Source organism: Myxine glutinosa, chromosome 11, assembly GCF_964187855.1.
Source record: "Myxine glutinosa chromosome 11, kmMyxGlut1.1, whole genome shotgun sequence".
In the NCBI taxonomy this organism is placed as follows: domain Eukaryota; kingdom Metazoa; phylum Chordata; class Myxini; order Myxiniformes; family Myxinidae; genus Myxine; species Myxine glutinosa.
This window is the reverse complement of record NC_136271.1, coordinates 35133030-35151088: the sequence shown is the minus strand read 5'-3', so window position 1 is coordinate 35151088 and position 18059 is coordinate 35133030. Positions and strand designations below refer to the sequence as shown.

The 18059-nt window shown below is 45.1% G+C and overlaps 1 protein-coding gene across 1 annotated transcript in view; it reads left to right on the top strand.

Annotated features, from left to right (window-relative positions):
* Positions 1-4048, top strand: part of LOC137418098 (stathmin-2) — a 32513-nt gene extending 28465 nt beyond the window's left edge. Inside the window, exons 4-5 of the mRNA XM_068104065.2 lie at positions 2077-2268; positions 2490-4048. Of these exons, the coding sequence (XP_067960166.2) occupies positions 2077-2268; positions 2490-2549 (252 nt within the window). The 3' untranslated portion in view covers positions 2550-4048. The remainder of the gene's footprint in view (positions 1-2076; positions 2269-2489) is intronic.
* Positions 4049-18059: the final 14011 nt, after the last annotated feature.

Sequence of the window (18059 nt, the reverse complement as noted above, 5' to 3'; positions counted from 1 at the left end):
TTTGCAGTGTGTGTTGGGGTTGAGTGGAGGAAGGTTCCTTTCGAAAATGGGTGCGTTGCGATTTTCAATATAGTCGCCACCGCAGCCATCTTGAAATTGGTTTCCATCAATTTCGAGCAGAACGGCTTGTCCGATTAAATCCATTTTTGCAGTGTGTGTTGGGGTTGAGTGGAGGAAGGTTCATGGGTGCGCTGCGATTTGAAATATGGCCGCCACCGCAGCCATCTTGAAATTGGTTTCCATCAATTTCAAGCAGAACGGCTTGTCCGATGAAATCCATTTGTGCAGTGTGTGTTGGGGTTGAGTAGAGGAAGGATCCTTTTGAAAATGGGCGCGCTGCGATTTTCAATATGGCCGCCACGGTAGCCATCTTGAAATTGGTTTCCACCATGCATGGGCTGAGGGGTTACGCCTGCTTTGCGGTGCTATTTATTCCACCTGCACAACCAACTTCCACATTCTCTCCAATCTCATTCTTCCCTTCAGGTCTTCAAGATGGCTCTTCACCACCATCTCAGATCATCCCCGATTCAATCCAAAACCACCCCTCTCCCATCACACCCTCCTAAGTTTCCATTTTTTCCTTCCTGGGTGTTTGAAACTGTATCCACCTTGTCCACCCCCTGCATCCTCCATTACCCCTCAATCTTACCCGCATCTTGTTGACCGTCTCCTTCTATTTTGTCCCTCGTCAGCTTCTGCTGGTGGTGTTTCCGTCCTCTCTTTCTACTGTTCCTTTTGTTATGTTGGGTCCTGATCCATTCGGTGTTCTAGCTTTTCCATGAGCCTTGACATTGTATACAAAAAAAAAACAAAATCACATCTCTATTGTATTTCACAAATCTTTATTCACTTCATCAGATTTCATATTGCAACACATTTTATTTTACTGATCTTTGTTAATTAATTTCTCTCTCACAAAAGCAATTTGTCTCATGCTCAATCTCTGATCTCATACTTTCTTCCTTTTTGACACCATTTACATGTATGTATTCTTAGGTTTAACATAGGTGATGATTGCTCATATTGTAGAGCTTATCACAAATAGCATCCTAATGTATTAAATAAGGCAATTGTGTGTGTGTGTGTGTGTGTGTGTGAGCGAGAGAGAGTGAGTGTGTGTGTGTGTGTGTGTGTGTGTGTGTGTGTGTGTGTGTGTGTATGTGTGTGTGGCGTGTGTGCACGTGTGCATGTGTATGTGGTGTATGTGTGTTTGTGCATTTGTGTGTGTTTGTGTGTGGTGTATGTGTGCATGTGTGTGTGGTGTATGTGTGTGTTTGCGTGTTTGTGCATGTGTGTGTTTGTGTGTGATAGAGCGTGTGTTTGTGTGTGTGTGGTGTGTGTGTGTGTGTGTGTTTGTGTGTGTGTGGTGTATGTGTGTGTGTGTGTATGTGTGCATGTTTGGGTGTGTGTGCATATGAAAATCATAGAAAAAAAACAGGGCCATGCCAACCTCTACCAAATTTTGTGTATATGTTTGTAGCACCCAGGGTCACGTCATGGACACAAAAAAATCCCTCCCCACCCCCTGTGAGGATGGAGAGAGGGGGGGCGGGGGGAGGCTTACGATTTTCCCCTGTTCACATGTCACAGTGCAAGTGGTTTAACGTTTAACAGACAGGGGGATTAATAGCCATGAGATAAAATATATATTTTCCACACTTCCCCCACTATCCGCATACCCCCTTCCGGACTCCCCTCTCCCCCCAGGCTGAGTGGGTTTTCTAATTCATTAAAAATTGAAAGTCAACTTATCACAATAATTAGCATTTCACCACTCTCTTGCTCACTCTCATACTCCCCTGGAATGTTCCATGCCTCCCTCGCTCTTCTTTGTTTTCCTTCACTCTTGTACATCATTCTGCTTTCTCCATCATACCTAGCATTCCTGCTCTTCCATTCTCTTCCCTGCTCTCCTGTGCCATTTTGTAATCTTCCCTGCTCTTCTCCATTCTCCTGCACTCTTCTTAATTTCCGTGCTCTGCCCGCACTCATTTTATTTTGTTTTCATTATTTTCCCATTATACCTTTTCGGCCATTGCTGCTGTTGTTGTTGTTGTTGCTGCTCTTGAACAGTTCCAGGAAGCACAAGCACTGATGGCAATGGCTGAGCGCCGGGAGCATGAGCGTGATGTCATCCACAAAGTGCAAGAGGAAAACAACAACTTTAGCCGGGTGGCTGAAGAGAGGCTCACCTACAAGATGGAAATGAACCAGGAAAACCGTGAGGCGCTGCTTGCTGCACTCAAGGAACGCCTGCAGAACAAGGTGCGGAGGTCACTGAAAGATCCGTCAATGGACCATCAAAGCACACAGAGCAGTCGTGTTTTGATGACACTGCCAGATGAAAGAAGAAGACAATGCATATCATTAAAATTAACTTAACACTAAACACTAGTGCTGAAGATCCTAAGACGGAATGATGGGTTTGGCAAAGGTGGCGTTTGCTTCGATTGTCTTTTTTTGTTTCTAACTTTGTCCCCTTGCAGGAACGTCATGCTGCTGAGGTTCGTCGGAACAAAGTGCTGAAGGTGGAGATCTCTGGCTGAGGAGTTCCTACCTGAATCATTTTCACTCATCTTTGTGGTGATAGAGTTAAGATTTGATTTGTAATAATGACGTCACAATAGTAAAGGCAATCCTAAAATAGCTGATTAAATCCATTTAATGACCAACTGGTTCCCGGTGAAGAGTTAATGATGCAAGTTTGTTTTTTTTTTGTTTTTTTTGAAGGAGACAAATGGCCGCTGTGACTCATTCTCCTCTTAAGCCTGGCCTGTCACCAATTCCTATTCCATCACTTTAAAACATTTTTACCAATCTCCCACACCCCCAACACACCAATATTAATTGCGACAGTGAATTTCTTTTGTAAATACATAAATAAACTATTGTAGTCGTATGTAGATTCTTCCAAAATCCAGTCGTAGCTTGGTCCAATTTACACGTGCACCATGGTGATTGAATATGAGGTTTAAGTTAGATTACAATCATTGGTTAATAGTTAATGAGTAAATGAAAAGTCACACCACACACAAACCTCTCACAACAGTGTTGCTGTGTGTCTGAAAGCAGACAACTACTTTACAGGCCGATGCTTCCACCCACTTCCTCGTTGGTTTGTGTGTATATGTGTGTGCTCACATGGTTGGATATTTTGAAGTAGGTCAAACATATTCTTTGTGACATGTATACACAAACACATAAATGATGATTTTTGCTAGTAACTTGCGAACACCATTGATGAACTAACCTTCTCTGCTGTGTGCACAAACCAAACCTGGTGCGAACCTCTGAAAGGCAGAGGAAACTTGAGCTAGGTTAGCTCAGACAGCTCCATCGAGCCGACACTAAATACGAACACGTAACTGTATTGTCACCATGTGCGCTTTGGGTGTTCCATGTCACGTGACTGTGAAACTGAAATCACAGCCAGGTGAGAGTAACCACGATGACTGTGCGCATCCCACATGGAAGCCGTATGTAGTCAATGACCACGTTTCAGCCTCGGGGCGATATTTACAGATGTCCAAAATGTCTCAGCGGGTTTTGTTGTGACCGTTTGGGCTTCACTGGTTCAATGTGAGCTCTTCCCTCGACGTATTAAGATTTTTCTTACCTCGATCCGTTTACATTTCATTTCCACCAACATTGTTGGCGCAAGGTGTCCTCGGTAACCCACGAATTGCAAGATAACTCCTGCTGAACCCTAGCGCGACTGAAAGAAGTAAGAACTTTCCTGTTAGTGGTAGTCTTTAGGTATTAAAATAACAAAAGTAAAAATTCCTGACTTATTGGAGTTACGTGTACTTACGTGCAGTGCAAACACCTCCAGTAGAAACACTTGCTGTTGTGGAACCTTGAGCAGGTGGGTTTGTGTAGCTCTGTACAAACTCCGTGTGATAATCATGTGTACGTGGCAAAACAGTTAAAAGATGACAAATATACATTTTGTTGATGTGGCCTCATATTTACGTGACCTTGAAGTTGCATGAATAGAATCAATCGGTTGCACATTGAGCATGTTCCAATAAACTGAATGACTTTGTGTTCAGCCTTGATGTAAAGACAAGGAAAATACAAGAGTGATGACTGATGACATCACAGTACTGAAGTCCTGAACTGAAAAGTGCAATATTACATCGAATAGCCCCGAGTGGGCTGACGGTCATCTCTTGAGGTTGTAGCTCAGAACAACGCTGATTTGGGGTCCCCACTGAGAGACCCCCTGAACCCCTGGGAGGCCTCTTGATACGAAATTGAAACATTAATCAGGTTCACTATGTTAACAAATATAATTTCGTTCAAAATTTTGGGAGATGAGCAAACCTGCACATTTTTGGAATCATCAGAGCATGGAGAATCCGAAAATCAATGTTGGCATTTGCACAGGCACCTGCATGGCCGCCATTTTGGATTTTCAAAATGGCCGCCATAAAATACATATTTTGCGCTATCTCGGCTTCGAGTCAACCTAGAAACTTAATTAAATATGCTAATCCCATGTTTTCTCGGTCAAGGAATCCAATAAAGGCCTCAAAATAGTGCTCAGGATTATAGAAAAGCAACAAACAAAGGTAATTGAAAACCATTGTCTTTATATTTGTGATATAACTGTATTACATAATACATGATATTGCAAGTCCGTTGAAGTTGTAGGTATGGGTTTATAAAGCAAGAAAACAGCCTTGTTAGTATCAGATTGAACTATAAGTCCTATACACAGGATCTACTCGGTCGATACCGTTCAGGAATATGCTTTTACAGATCTTCATCACTGTCCTGAGTGTCATTTTCACAAAGGTGTCTACGCAAATGCCAACATTAATTTTTGGATTCCTCATGCTCTGAATATTCCAAAAATGTATAGTTTTGCTCATCTCCAAAATTTTTGAACGAAAAAACATATTGAACCTGACTACATCTAAGACTGGGCGATCCTGCGAACCCTCTATTGCGAATATAATGGAGGGGCTGTATCAGGTTTCAGAGCAATCGGTTGGTAAACAAGCATTCTGAGTATTGCGCTGCAATACATGTCCCCTACCAGCAGTCTGTCGTCCGGAAAACTGTTGGAGAAATTACCATGGGTTATTGGATACTGGTTTCCCAGTATCCACCTCCCCTCACATCTGGAATCTTGGCATCATCTTTGACCAAACCCTCTCCTTCGACAAATACACTAAACAGATCACAAAGACAGCCTTCTTTCACCTGAAAAACATCGCCCGTCTCCGTCCATCCCTCTCCTCCACGGCTGCAGAAACGCTCATCCACGCCTTCATCACCTCCCGTCTGGACTACTGCAACAGCCTCCTCTTTGGTTCACCCTCAATAATCATCAATAAACTCCAATACATTCAGAACTCCGCTGCCCGTCTACTCACCCATTCCCGGACCCGTGACCACATCACCCCCGTCCTTTACAAGCTTCACTGGCTCCCCATCCCCCAGAGAATCCAGTACAAAATCCTCCTCTTTACCTACAAAGCCCTCCATAACCTGGCCCCATCCTACCTGACTGACCTCCTCTGCAGACACACTCCCACCCGCAACCTCCGCTCTGCTGGTACCAACCTCCTGTCCCCCCCCCCATGCGGACCAAATTCAGATCCTGGGGGGACAGGGCCTTCTCCATCGCTGCTCCCACCCTTTGGAACTCACTACCTCACACCATCAGAGACTCCTCCTCACTCACCACATTCAAAACATCACTCAAGACCTACCTGTTCAACACTGCATTCAACATTTAACCCACAGCATTTAACCCCTGACTATCTCTTCTCCTTCTCCGTCCTCTTGCTTTGATTATTTACCTGTTGATTTTTGTTTTTTTGCACTTGTTTTTTAGTACTCTGTCAAAGCACCTTTGGGCTTCTTGAAAAGCGCTATATAAAATAAATGTATTATTATTATTATTATTATTTACCCACAGGTTCTGAATCATTCCCAATCGCTAATTACCTCAGGACGGGCTCACCTGTGATTCACACTCGGGACTTCGATTTATACACCTTGCAGACAGGTCAGCAGAAGCACGACAAAAAAAGTTGTTGATAAAGAACCTTTCGAGTCGCTAAATATCAGTAATTTATTATATTTTCCGGTCCACGATCAATGATCGATGTGTATATATATGTTGCTCGGCTTGGCTCCGCCCCTCCCGAAAGCGCGCGCTGTGTCGCGCTTTTGACGTTCGCAGACGAGGCTGAGGGCGCACAGTGCGGCTTGAGAACTCTAGAATAAACAAGAGATATCCATTTTTTAAATATTTTCGTTTAATTAATGATATCTGCAAAACCACGTGCCCTATCGCAAATTCCAAAAGGACATTTTAGTAGATTGACATGCTGAACAGATCTGTGAAGCTTTACCCTCGATTGGATCAAAAATGAGGGAGCGGTTCGGTTTTAAAGGTTCATGCTTAAAAACGTCATAACTCTGAAACCATGTGACGCATGACGTCATGCTCGTTGACTTTTTTGTTCGTCATGGGTATGTGAATCTGCCTGCAATGTTTGGCCTCGATCTGTTCAGCCGTTGCAGAGAAAAAGGGGTTTTCGTGTTTTCACGAAAAACAATATGGCGGCCGAACCACGTGACCTGTGACGTCATAATTACCATTAAAATATTCTACCGACCGAGTCCCCCCATAAGGTGATAATTTGATCTCAATCGGTCCTATTATTGCAGAGAAAATCTTTTTTAAAGGAAATTAAAACTTAAAATGACACTGAGTTAAGGAGCATCAGAATTATCAGAATTCCCAAAGTTCAAAGTGCCATAACTTGGTCAAAAATGATCGAAACGTCGTGAAGTTCGAACTCGATCTGTAACTTGTCATGAGGAAACCATGTGCCAAGTTTGAAATCATTAGCGTTAAGAGTTTAGAAAAAAAGTCCGGAAAACTGTTCTTTGCGTGACGGACTGACGGACGGACAGACTGACAGACGGAGGGACGGCGTGCAAACTTATAGTCCCCTCCGGTGTACACCGGTAGGGGACTAATAAGGGACGAGTAGGGATCTGAAGTTTCAGGGCTAGCCATGGACACATTCCCAAATCCTTCCCCTCCGGCCCCAAAGCCTTTTCTTCTTTTGTCAATTCCAAGAAAGCCAACTAATGTGAAAGACACCAACTAAAGAACTAATACCGGCAGCCGGGATGCCCAGTTTAAAGTTAACCCGATTAATGTTACACACATTGATGAATCGCCCTGCCTGTGAAACACCGGGTCCACCTTAAGGCACCGAAGTGAGTGCACCATTTACCATTCGTGGTAGTCGTGGTAGAAAATATTTAAGGACAATAATGTGCCCTGTTTGTTGTTTAACCGATGAAACTAGCACACGACAAAAGGCAGAAGGATCTTGTACAAGTAATATTTATTAATCTCTACTGTCTACCTTTAAAACACTAATACCGATTAAAATAGACCTTCAACACCTTTCCTAAGAATCCCCAAATTAATAAAGTACAAACCTCACAGATATCAATGCAGCTATGAATTCACTCATGACTTTCGAGATGGCAACTTCTCTCAAGTAACCAGTTCATATAATAAACCCCAGCAGGTTACAAATTGGTGAAGGGTCAGCTGTGAACACATTTGAAAAGGAGTGGGTTCGCACTCTTGTCCAGTGGGTGCACACAGGGAGAATCCGACAGGCCAATCGTCCTCAGTGGGTGAAAGCTTTGTAACACTGGAGCATGCAAAATAACCTGAGGGGCCTCGGGTGAAGTCGTGTGAGGCGTTGAAGACAGGACTGCACCTTGTGAAGGACAATGCATACTGGAACCAGGTGAGGAGAAGAGTGAAGGAACACGTGCCGTCTCTATGCAGCCAGGGAGGAGATGCCTGCTTTGAAATAGTCTCCGAGACAGCAGCAGGACACCAGATTTGATGAGTAGACTGACCAGTAAATTAGAGTGACCAACATACAGCAGGGTGAAGTTGGTTATTTAGTCAGGGAATGGAGTAGCTGAGATAATCCAGATTCGCATACAGAAGACTCCCAATTCCATCTGTACTGGTTGAGCCAGTTTTAAATGAATTTCGCCACTATAAATTCAGTGGACAGCAGCAGGCCCATCTCCTATATGTTCCCTCTCTCCTGTCTCCTGATGCCATCTGTCGGTAGTTTATATCTTCCCCAAACTGTCAGAAAGCCATTTTTTTCTTTGGTCTTCATTGTTTATAGTTGGCAAGGTCAATGCAGCTGCTGTCTGGTTTTGTTATCTCAAGAGTCATTTATCCAAAGCTCCAATGCAGCCTGGCTGCAGCCGTGGCTGGTCATTGCGACCCGGCAGGATTTTAAAACAAACTTTCTTCAAAGTACACCAGTAAATTATATATAGAGATATTTCGGATATATGGAGATCCAAAGCTTTTCGGTTTTTCCAAGATTGCGCAAGTACCATGCGACCTATGACGTCATAATTATCACTAAAATGTTGTGCAAGAGTAGACACATACCATGTTGAAAATTGTCTCAATCACACCAACAGTTGCCGAGAAAATGATTACATGAAGTTAGGCAAGGTGGCACCCATACCACGTAACCTATGATGTCACAATTATCACTAAAATTTTTGAGATGAGTAGATGCATACAATGGTGAAAAATTCAGGTCAATCGGACCACTAGTTGCCGAGAAAATGATTTTTTAAATAAATGCAGACACGTACGTACAACATATACGTACAGTGCCTTCAGTCTCCCCCAGCCCAGGTCTCCCCCAGCCCAAGTCTCCCCCAGCCCAAGTCTCCCCCACACGAAGTCTCTTCCAGCCCAAATCTCCCCCAGCCCAAGTCTCCCCCAGCCCAAGTTTCCCCCAGCCCAAGTTTCCCCCAGCCCAAGTCTCCCCCAAACGAAGTCTCTCCCTGCCCAAGTCTCCCCCAGCCCAAGTCTCCCCCAGCCCAAGTCTCCCCCACACCAAGTCTTCCCCACACCAAGTCTCCCCCACACCAAGTCTCCCCCACACCAAGTCTCACCCAGCCCAAGTTTCCCCCAGCCCAAGTTTCCCCCACACCAAGTCTCTCCCAGGCCAAGTCTCCCCCAGCCCAAGTCTCCCCCACACGAAGTCTCCCCCACATGAATTGTCTCCCAGTCCAAGTCTCCCCCAGCCCGTCTCCCCCAGGCCAAGTCTCCCCCACACCAAGTCTCCCCCACACCAAGTCTCCCCCAGCCCAAGTTTCCCCCAGCCCAAGTTTCCCCCACACCAAGTCTCTCCCAGCCCAAGTCTCCCCCAGCCCAAGTCTCCACCAGCCCAAGTCTCCCCCAGCTCAAGTCTCCCCCAGCCCAAGTCTCCCCCAGCCCAAGTCTCCCCCAACCCAAGTCTCCCCCAGCCCAAGTCTCTCCCAGCACAAGTCTCCCCCAGCCCAAGTCTCCCCTAGCCCAAGTCTCTCCCAGCCAAAGTCTCTCCCAGCCCAAATCTCCCCCAGCCCAAATCTCCCCCAGCCCAAGTCTCCCCCAGCCCAAGTCTCCCCCAGCTCAAGTCTCCCCCAGCCCAAGTCTCCCCCAGCCCAAGTCTCCCCCAGCCCAAGTCTCCCCCCACACGAAGTCTCTCCCAGCCCAAATCTCCCCCAGCCCAAGTCTCCCCCACACGAAGTCTCTCCCAGCCCAAATCTCCCCCAGCCCAAGTCTCCCCCCAGCCCAAGTCTCCCCCCAGCCCAAGTCTCCCCCAGCCCAAGTCTACCCCAGCCCAAGTCTCCCCCAGCCCAAGTCTCTCCCAGCCCAAGTCTCTCCCAGCCCAAATCTCCCCCAGCCCAAGTCTCTCCCAGCCCAAGTCTCCCCCAGCCCAAGTCTCCTCCAGCCCAAATCTCCCCCAGCCCAAGTCTCCCCCAGCCCAAGTCTCCCCCAGCCCAAGTCTCCCCCAGCCCAAATCTCCCCCAGCCCAAGTCTCCCCCAGCCCAAGTCTCTCCCAGCCCAAGTCTCTCCCAGCTCAAATCTCCCCCAGCCCAAGTCTCTCCCAGCCCAAATCTCTCCCAGCCCAAATCTCCCCCAGCCAAAGTCTCCCCCAGCCAAAATCTCCCCCAGCCTTAAGTCTCACCCCAGCCCAAGTCTCCCCCCAACCCATGTCTCCCCCCAACCCATGTCTCCCCCCCAGCCCAAGTCTCCCCCAGCCCAAGTCTCTCCCAGCCCAAGTCTCCCCCAACCCAAGTCTCCCTCACACCAGGTCTCCCCCACTCCCTCTGAATCTTAATTCCCTGACCCCTTCTTGTCCTCCTGCTCATAAAAGTGAAAGGGCATTCTTATATCTGTCATTACATAGCTATTTAATCTCGTATCACCACGATCACCGAGTTTGAAGTTGCCTGACTTGGAACATCTTTATCGTTACTCATCAATAAACGGCTATCTCAGTATTCTGGTGGATTTTGTGCCACTGACAATCCTCCTGCTATCAATTTACAATTGGTCACTGGCTTTGACACGAATACATGGTTTGATGACAGACCCTAGGCTTCAGAAAGCTACATATGTTGACAAACATTTTCAAAAGGAGTTCCTCGCCAACATCAGAGCATTTAAATTGCATCAGAAATGGCAATAAATTGCGAATTGTTGCTCCCACCTTGCTGGCTCGATAACAGAAGACGCCACTTGCAAATTTGCCTCCTCCATCTCTACCCCGTTTAGAATCCCATGCGGGCACGTGCAACTTGATCATCTCTAGAATAGCATCTTTACCACGTTTGGTAAAAATAAACATAAAATAAACCGCTTTTGACACCTACCATCCCGATTTTTGTCGCCCCCAACTTGCCATGTATGCAAGGCATTATGGTCTCTTACTGCGTTGAAGATTCTTCAATCTGTGGAAAGACTTGGAGATTGCCGTTCACCTACGTTCGCCATCCAATCCAATTTGACAGAGCTTGAGCAAATCTGCAAGGAAGAATGGGAGAAATTCTCCAAATCCAGATCTGCAAAGCTGATAGACAAACCTAAGAAGACTCGAAGCTGTAATCTTAGGTGTAGGAAGTAGGTTGTAGACAGAAACTGCCCAGGGTGGTACTACTGTTAAATTGGTGCTCAGAACCATCTCACACTCTCCGTGTCAGGATTTCTGGTCTTACTTTCTGTCTCACTCAAACTATAGGTACCGGGCTAGCTTCACTCTCTCTTTCTCGCAAGCAAACACCATACACTTTTCATCATACACTTTCCTTCTCTTTTATTTAAGGCCTGGCCTCGATGAGGACTATACATTCCATGCCTGGAGCCTCAAACATAAAAATTTTAAAAATCGCTGCCAAAGGTGCTTCCACGAAGTATTGACTCATCGAATAATTATGTAAACTAGAACTGCCACTTTACAACTGATGGCAGTGATGACCGGTTTCCTCCGCCTTCCCACTTTCATACAACTGTGCTTTTGATACAACCCCACTTTAATTGGACATTCTTTGACACAACCCCCTTGGATACAACCCCGATACACACACACAGGCACACACATATCCCTCCCCCCTACCAACACACACACACACACACACACACCCCTACACAAATACACACACACATACACACATCTCCCCCCCACCTCTACATACACACACACACACACACACACACACACATCCCCTCCCCATACACACACATACACCCCCCCCCCCCCTCCCACACACATCCCCCCCCCCACACACACACACATATATAAACACACACGCACATCCCCACATACACACACACACACACACGCATACGAGACACACACATACACACACACACACACACACACACACACATCTCCCCACCTCTACATACACACACACACACACACACACACACACATCCCCTCCCCATACAACCACATACACACCCCCTCCCACACACATCCACCCTCTCACAAACACACATATATAAACACACACGCACATCCCCACATACATACACACACACACACACACACACACACACACACACATACACACACACACACACACACACACACACACACACACACACATACACACCCCCACATACAAACATCCCCCCCCAACACACACACACACACATACACACACCCCACACCCCCACACACACGCACATCCACACACACACACACACACACACACACACACACTTTATAACAACCCCATTTTCACATTATTATTATTATTCTTTTTCGCCATCAATTTATCCCTTGATGATGCTCAAGAAATTTCATCCTGATCGGATGAAGTTTTGTACTTGTCGAATTATGACGTCAAATTGGAGGCACATATGACATCATCATTCACAAGCCTTATTCTGCATGGATAGTTCTTTACAATGAGATGTCTCAATCTTTTCTACGCAGCACTTTTGGAGAAGAAAGATGTAATTTTTTTTGGTTTTTCCAAGATGGCGGCCATACCACATTTCCTGTGACATCATAATTATCCTTAAAAGATTCTTTATGCCCAGGCACACCTGTGGTGAAAATTTCCTGTCAATCCGTGCAATGACTGCAGAAAAAGCAACTTTTATAGAACATAAACCTGAACATCGCAGAGACAGAATTATTTATATGGTCTGAGAAGCCCATGCGAGGTTTCTTCTTCTTCTCCAGCCAATCACAACTCTGTGTGAAATGTGATCGTATCAAAAAAAGTCATGTGTTAATATACCTCAGCGATTGACAAATCTGAAATTAGAATTTTATTTGAGGTTCAAATTACGCCGTGAGATAGTTTCATACGTTGCATGCACGTTTGTACAGGGTGATAATTAATTCACTGCCCAATCTCGAAGGCTCTTCTTCTTCATGCAATAACAACTTCTAGCTTCCAGACCATACATCCAATACTCTTGAAATTTTGCAAACTTGTTACTCTTCATGACTTCTACGATAATATGTAGTTTCACGTCGATCAATGAAGCGGTTCAAGAGATATAATTTTTTAAAATATTTTCATTTAATTAACGATATCTGCCAAACCACGTGACCTATCGCAAATTCCAAAAGGCCATTTTAGTACACTGATATGCTGAACATATATGTGAAGTTTCCCCTCGATTGGATAAAAAATGAGTGAGGAGCTAGGTTTTAAAGGTTTATGCTTAAAAACATGATAACTCTGTAACCATGTGACCCATGACATTTTTTTATTTTTTTATTTTTTTTGTATACTGAATCGAGGCTTGTGAAAGAGCTAACATTTACTTCACAAACAAATCAACCAGACAAACAAAAATATATAAAAAGAGGGAGCGGAAAACAAGATGGGGAGAGAAGGGGAAGCACACAAACACAACATTTGAGAGCAGGGAGATGTGTGGAAGGGAGAGGGCTTGGGGGGAGGAGGCATGGGAAGGGGGGGGGGGGGTGGAGGGAGAAGTATAAAACACAAGGACACCAAGGACTTCCAGGACAGAAGTTGGTATTTCAAAAAAGTGGAATTGGGTGAAATTAGCAGGGGTAGAAAAGATCAAGGTTTTGGATGGGGGAAGATAAGAGATGGTGGTGAACAGCAGTTTTAAAGACCTGGAGGGTGGAGTGGGATTGAAGAGAGTGAGGGAGTTTGTTCCAGAGGTGGGAGAAAAGAGGAATGAAGGAGTGAAGGTGAGCAGAGAGTCTTGATTTTGGCAGTTTGACCATAAGAGGGTTGCAGGCAGATCTTGTGCGACCTGTAGGAATATTTGCGGGACAGAGCCCAGAGAGAGCTGGGGGGGCAAGGCCAGAGAGTAGTCCGTAGAAGATGGAAAGACCACCAACCTGCCTGCGATGAGTGAGTGAGAGGCCCTTGGAGTTAGCTTCATCGTGGGAGATTCCAATGATTCTGAATGCTTTGGTTTCAACAGCGTGAAGACGAGCTAGGTGTGAGGCAGGAGCACCAGCCCAGAGGGGAGAGCAGTATTCCATTGAGCTGCGGATGAAAGCCTTGTATGTGGTGAGGAGCTCAGGTGTGCCAAGGAAGGACTTCGCACGACGGAGGATGCCCATTTGGAGGCCAGATTTGAAATGTGGTTTTCCCAGGAAAGGAATCATGCGATTTAACCTGCAAAGTTTGGCCTCGATCTGTTCAGGCGTTTTGGAGAAAATGTGATTTTAATGGTTTTTCAGGCCTTTCACTAAAAACAATATGGCGGCCGAACCACGTGATCTACGACGTCATTATATTTTTATTTCTGCATCAATTTATACCGAAAAGATGCTCAAGAAATTTCATCCTGATCAGATAAAGTTTTTTACTTGTCGAATTATGACGTCATAACGGCGGCACCTATGATGTCATTATTCACATATGTTATTTCGCATGGATAGTTCTTTGCAATGAGACCTGTCTCAATAATTTCTGTGCAGCGGCTTTTTAGATATAAAGGTGCAAAGTATTTCGGTTTTTCCAAGATGGCGGCCGTACCACATGACCTGTGATGTCATAATTACGATTTAAATATTCTACAGGTCGAGTTGCTCCTATGGTGAAAATTTGCTCTTAATCGGTCCAGAGAAAATGTTTTTTAAAGGAAATAAGTCTTTAAAATGGCAGGAGCACATTGAGTCACATGGCCTGGAAAGAAAAAATGTTGCATTTCTTCTTCTTTCAACAATAAAGACTTCTAGCTTCGAGACCGTACAACCAATAATGTTGAAATTTCACAAACTTGTTCCACTTGATGTGATCTACATTGCATTAAAATTTCAAGTCGATCAATGCAGCGGTTCAAGAGTTAGAAGCATTTTATGATTTTCCTTAAATTATTTATTGTGGCCAAACCATGCGACTTATCAAAACGTTTCAAGTATTGTTTAAACTTCCCCCCATGGGGAACATTTGTGTAAAGTTTCCACTCGATATCTTCACAAATTATGGAGAAGATAGCATTTTAAGTTTATGCTTAAAAACGTCATAACTCCGAAACCATGTGACGCATGACTTTTTGTTCGTCATGGGTATGCAATTATGCATGCCAAGTTTGGCCTCGATCTGTTCAGCCGTTGCAGAGAAAAAGGGATTTTCAAGGTTTTTCACGAAAAACAATATGTCGGCCGAACCATGTGACATGTGACTTGGAAAATTTTTTCATTCTGAGTTTTTGTAAACTAAGGATCTGTGGAAAAAAATATCATTTTCGTGGGAGCAAGGGATCTGTTTGACGAATTCTAACCTCTTAACGTTAGCATTTTTAATATACTAAATAGAAATGTTTTTTGGTCCCATTGCAGACTTCTTTAGACTGAGCCATTACTCAATTTTTTCCATTGAGCCGTTTCGGAGATATAGAGGGGCAAAGTTGAAGGTGTTTTACAAGATGGCGCCCATACCACGTGACCTATGACGTCATAATTAGCAGTAAAAAAATTATACGTGCCTAGCCAATCATTTGATGAACATTTCCTGTCAATCGGACCAACGGTTGCTGAGAACATTAATTTAAAAAGTTTTTGGAGGTGAAAAAAAAGGGTGGGAGAAAAAGAAAAACTATAGCAGTAATAATAGGTTGCCTCTACATTTTAATGTGGAGGAAACCGAATTAGATATTTCTGCATTTCATTTGAAATTATTTTGTAAATTAATTATTTTAAAAAACAACAAACTACTTTTGCATTACAGGGTATAATGTGTATATCAGTGACAACCAATACCAAATGTCTAACAGCGGTGTAGCCAGGCTTGTAAAATATTATAAACCACAAACAAGTATGATTAGTTTTTTTAACAGTCGCTAATGCTGTTTATAACATCAAACAAAGAAATTTGGAGGAATCCAGACATCCATGACGTAAGTTTTACTGACAGAACTGAGGGAAGATCTACTGTAATCTTTATACCCCACAAGGGTTGGGGGTGTGCTCATTTATCAAGCAGCTAGCTAGCGCTTGCCATGCCAGCCGTTCCTTAACGGTTTTGAATGGAGTGCTTGCTCGAATGCTTAAACCACTTGGCGATCTCTACACAAGAAACTTGGTAAATGAACACACCCAATGTTATTGAGACCCAATCATAGAGAGACTGTAATCTATATACCCCAAAGATGAATGACCTGTCCTGCCTCTCTCGAAATGAGCAGGTGTTTACACTGTAATGACATCATATACGTAATTATGTAGCATGACGGCCGGACACAAAAGTTCCGCTACTTTAATATATATATAAGATATATATTTAACCTCTAGTAAAGTTGCAGTCACCACAAAGGTATTAGTGTTACGATTAGATTTACTAGAATAATAACATTACGTTATTATTACAAAAATTATATTATATTTTAAAAACCGAGGTGAATTCCTACCTTCCGCTTTTACACTGCTTCAATCCATCAACTTTCCATTCACGACATTGAGATTAAAGTGTTATGGTTATATTTACTATAATAGCCGGCGAAGCCGGTGTTGTCAATAAACGAGTACGTATTATGTTGAAAACCTGATTATGCCTTGGCTCGAGAATCCGAAGCGCAGTGGACGCAGCCATCTTGCGGAGGCGGAAGTATTGTTACATGGTCCTCCTGGTAACTACCTGGTCTTGGTGACCCCCGGACCGTGGGAGGACCCCGCCAGAAAGATCTCTGATTTATACGCTTTCGTAGCGCAATCAATATGAAAGACGCAATAATTCAAGTCAATAAGAAACCCCACACCAAGGATCCGGATTACTCAATAATATATTCCCCAATCAATCAACAACCATCAACAATCAATCACCAATATTACGAAGATGGCCATCTCATATATTTCCCCCCTTTCCCCACTCACGACCCCTCAATGGTCACTGTCCCTCACAATGTCTCTGGGCCCCTCCAGACCAAGGTGAAGGTCGACTTCTCCACACACGGGCGGTTGAACGAACCCCTGGCTGACGTGCTCCAAACGTGCACGTCGCGTACCGGGAACAGCTGCTGCAGTGCACACCTCCTTGCAAAGCAAAGCGGGCAAAGCAAAGCGTGGCTCGCAAAGCGCGCGAGGCCCAAGGTGCAACCCGTACGCGTCCTTGTAGACGTGGAGGCGAACTGTGCCGGACGCTTGGTTCCGTGCACGAACCCACGGCAACTTGACGTGTAACCGGTAATTACCCCGCACAGGTAACTCCTCTCGCCAGACGGGCTTTCAAACGCAGCGTTCCCCACGCTGCTCAATATCGACACCGCTCGCGTCGGAGCTGGGCGAGGAAGAAGAAGATAGCCGCTTCCCCAGGACCTCGTGTCTTGTTTTTCTTCTTCCGGTTCACTATCCCGTTTCCGGTCTCCTGTTATCCGGAGCCTCTCTAACCATTTAACCACAACAACCTTTAATAGAATAAACATTAATAAGCAATGACATGAATAGTAATTCACCTAAATCCGGGATCCGTAACACTCCCCCCCTTCAAGAAAGAAAGTTTGAACCCCGCGAAAACTTTCTGGGCCGGCCAACTTTGATAAACAAACCCGATACCCCAAATCATCAGTTCCCCCCGGGCACAATTATCGCATCTCAAAAATAAAGCAACAAACTTTCACCAAAACCCCCCAGAGATTCCAAGGTAATTCCCTCTAGACCAAGCGTCAACAACTTCTAGTTGCTCTTGGATGGAGGCCCAGCTGAGTACTCACTACATGGACGCCTTAAGGAATGTGGGGTTCACGGTTAGTCCGGGGAGGAAAGTTCATTACATGGACGCCTTTAAGAACGTGGAGTTCACGGTTAGTCCGTGCAGGAACGTTCCCTACCGGGACGCCTTTTAAGAACGTGGCGTTCACGGTTAGTCCGTGTAGGAGCCCCGGCTCGGCGGCTCCCCCGTATATAGTGCTTCAACTTCTCCGGACTCCTAACAGTTACGGTGGGACCCCTTGTCCCAGCAGTCACCTGACTGGCGGTCTCCTTCTCGGCCAGTCCTCTGCCAATCATTCTTTCGGGAGATGCCGTAACTCTGGGAGCCTCCATAGTAATATCGGCTGCTGCCAACACCAAAACTACCGCCAAGTGGTCCTCTTCTGTAGACCTCTCGACGCCTACGAAATGCCTTCCCTACTGTTATGGTCCGACCCTCCAAATCCTTACCATTCCAATTCTTCTCTGCCTCCCTGGCGTCTCTTGTGCTTGCAAATGTGACAAAGCCGAGCCCTCTTGACCGTTGCATTTCCCTGT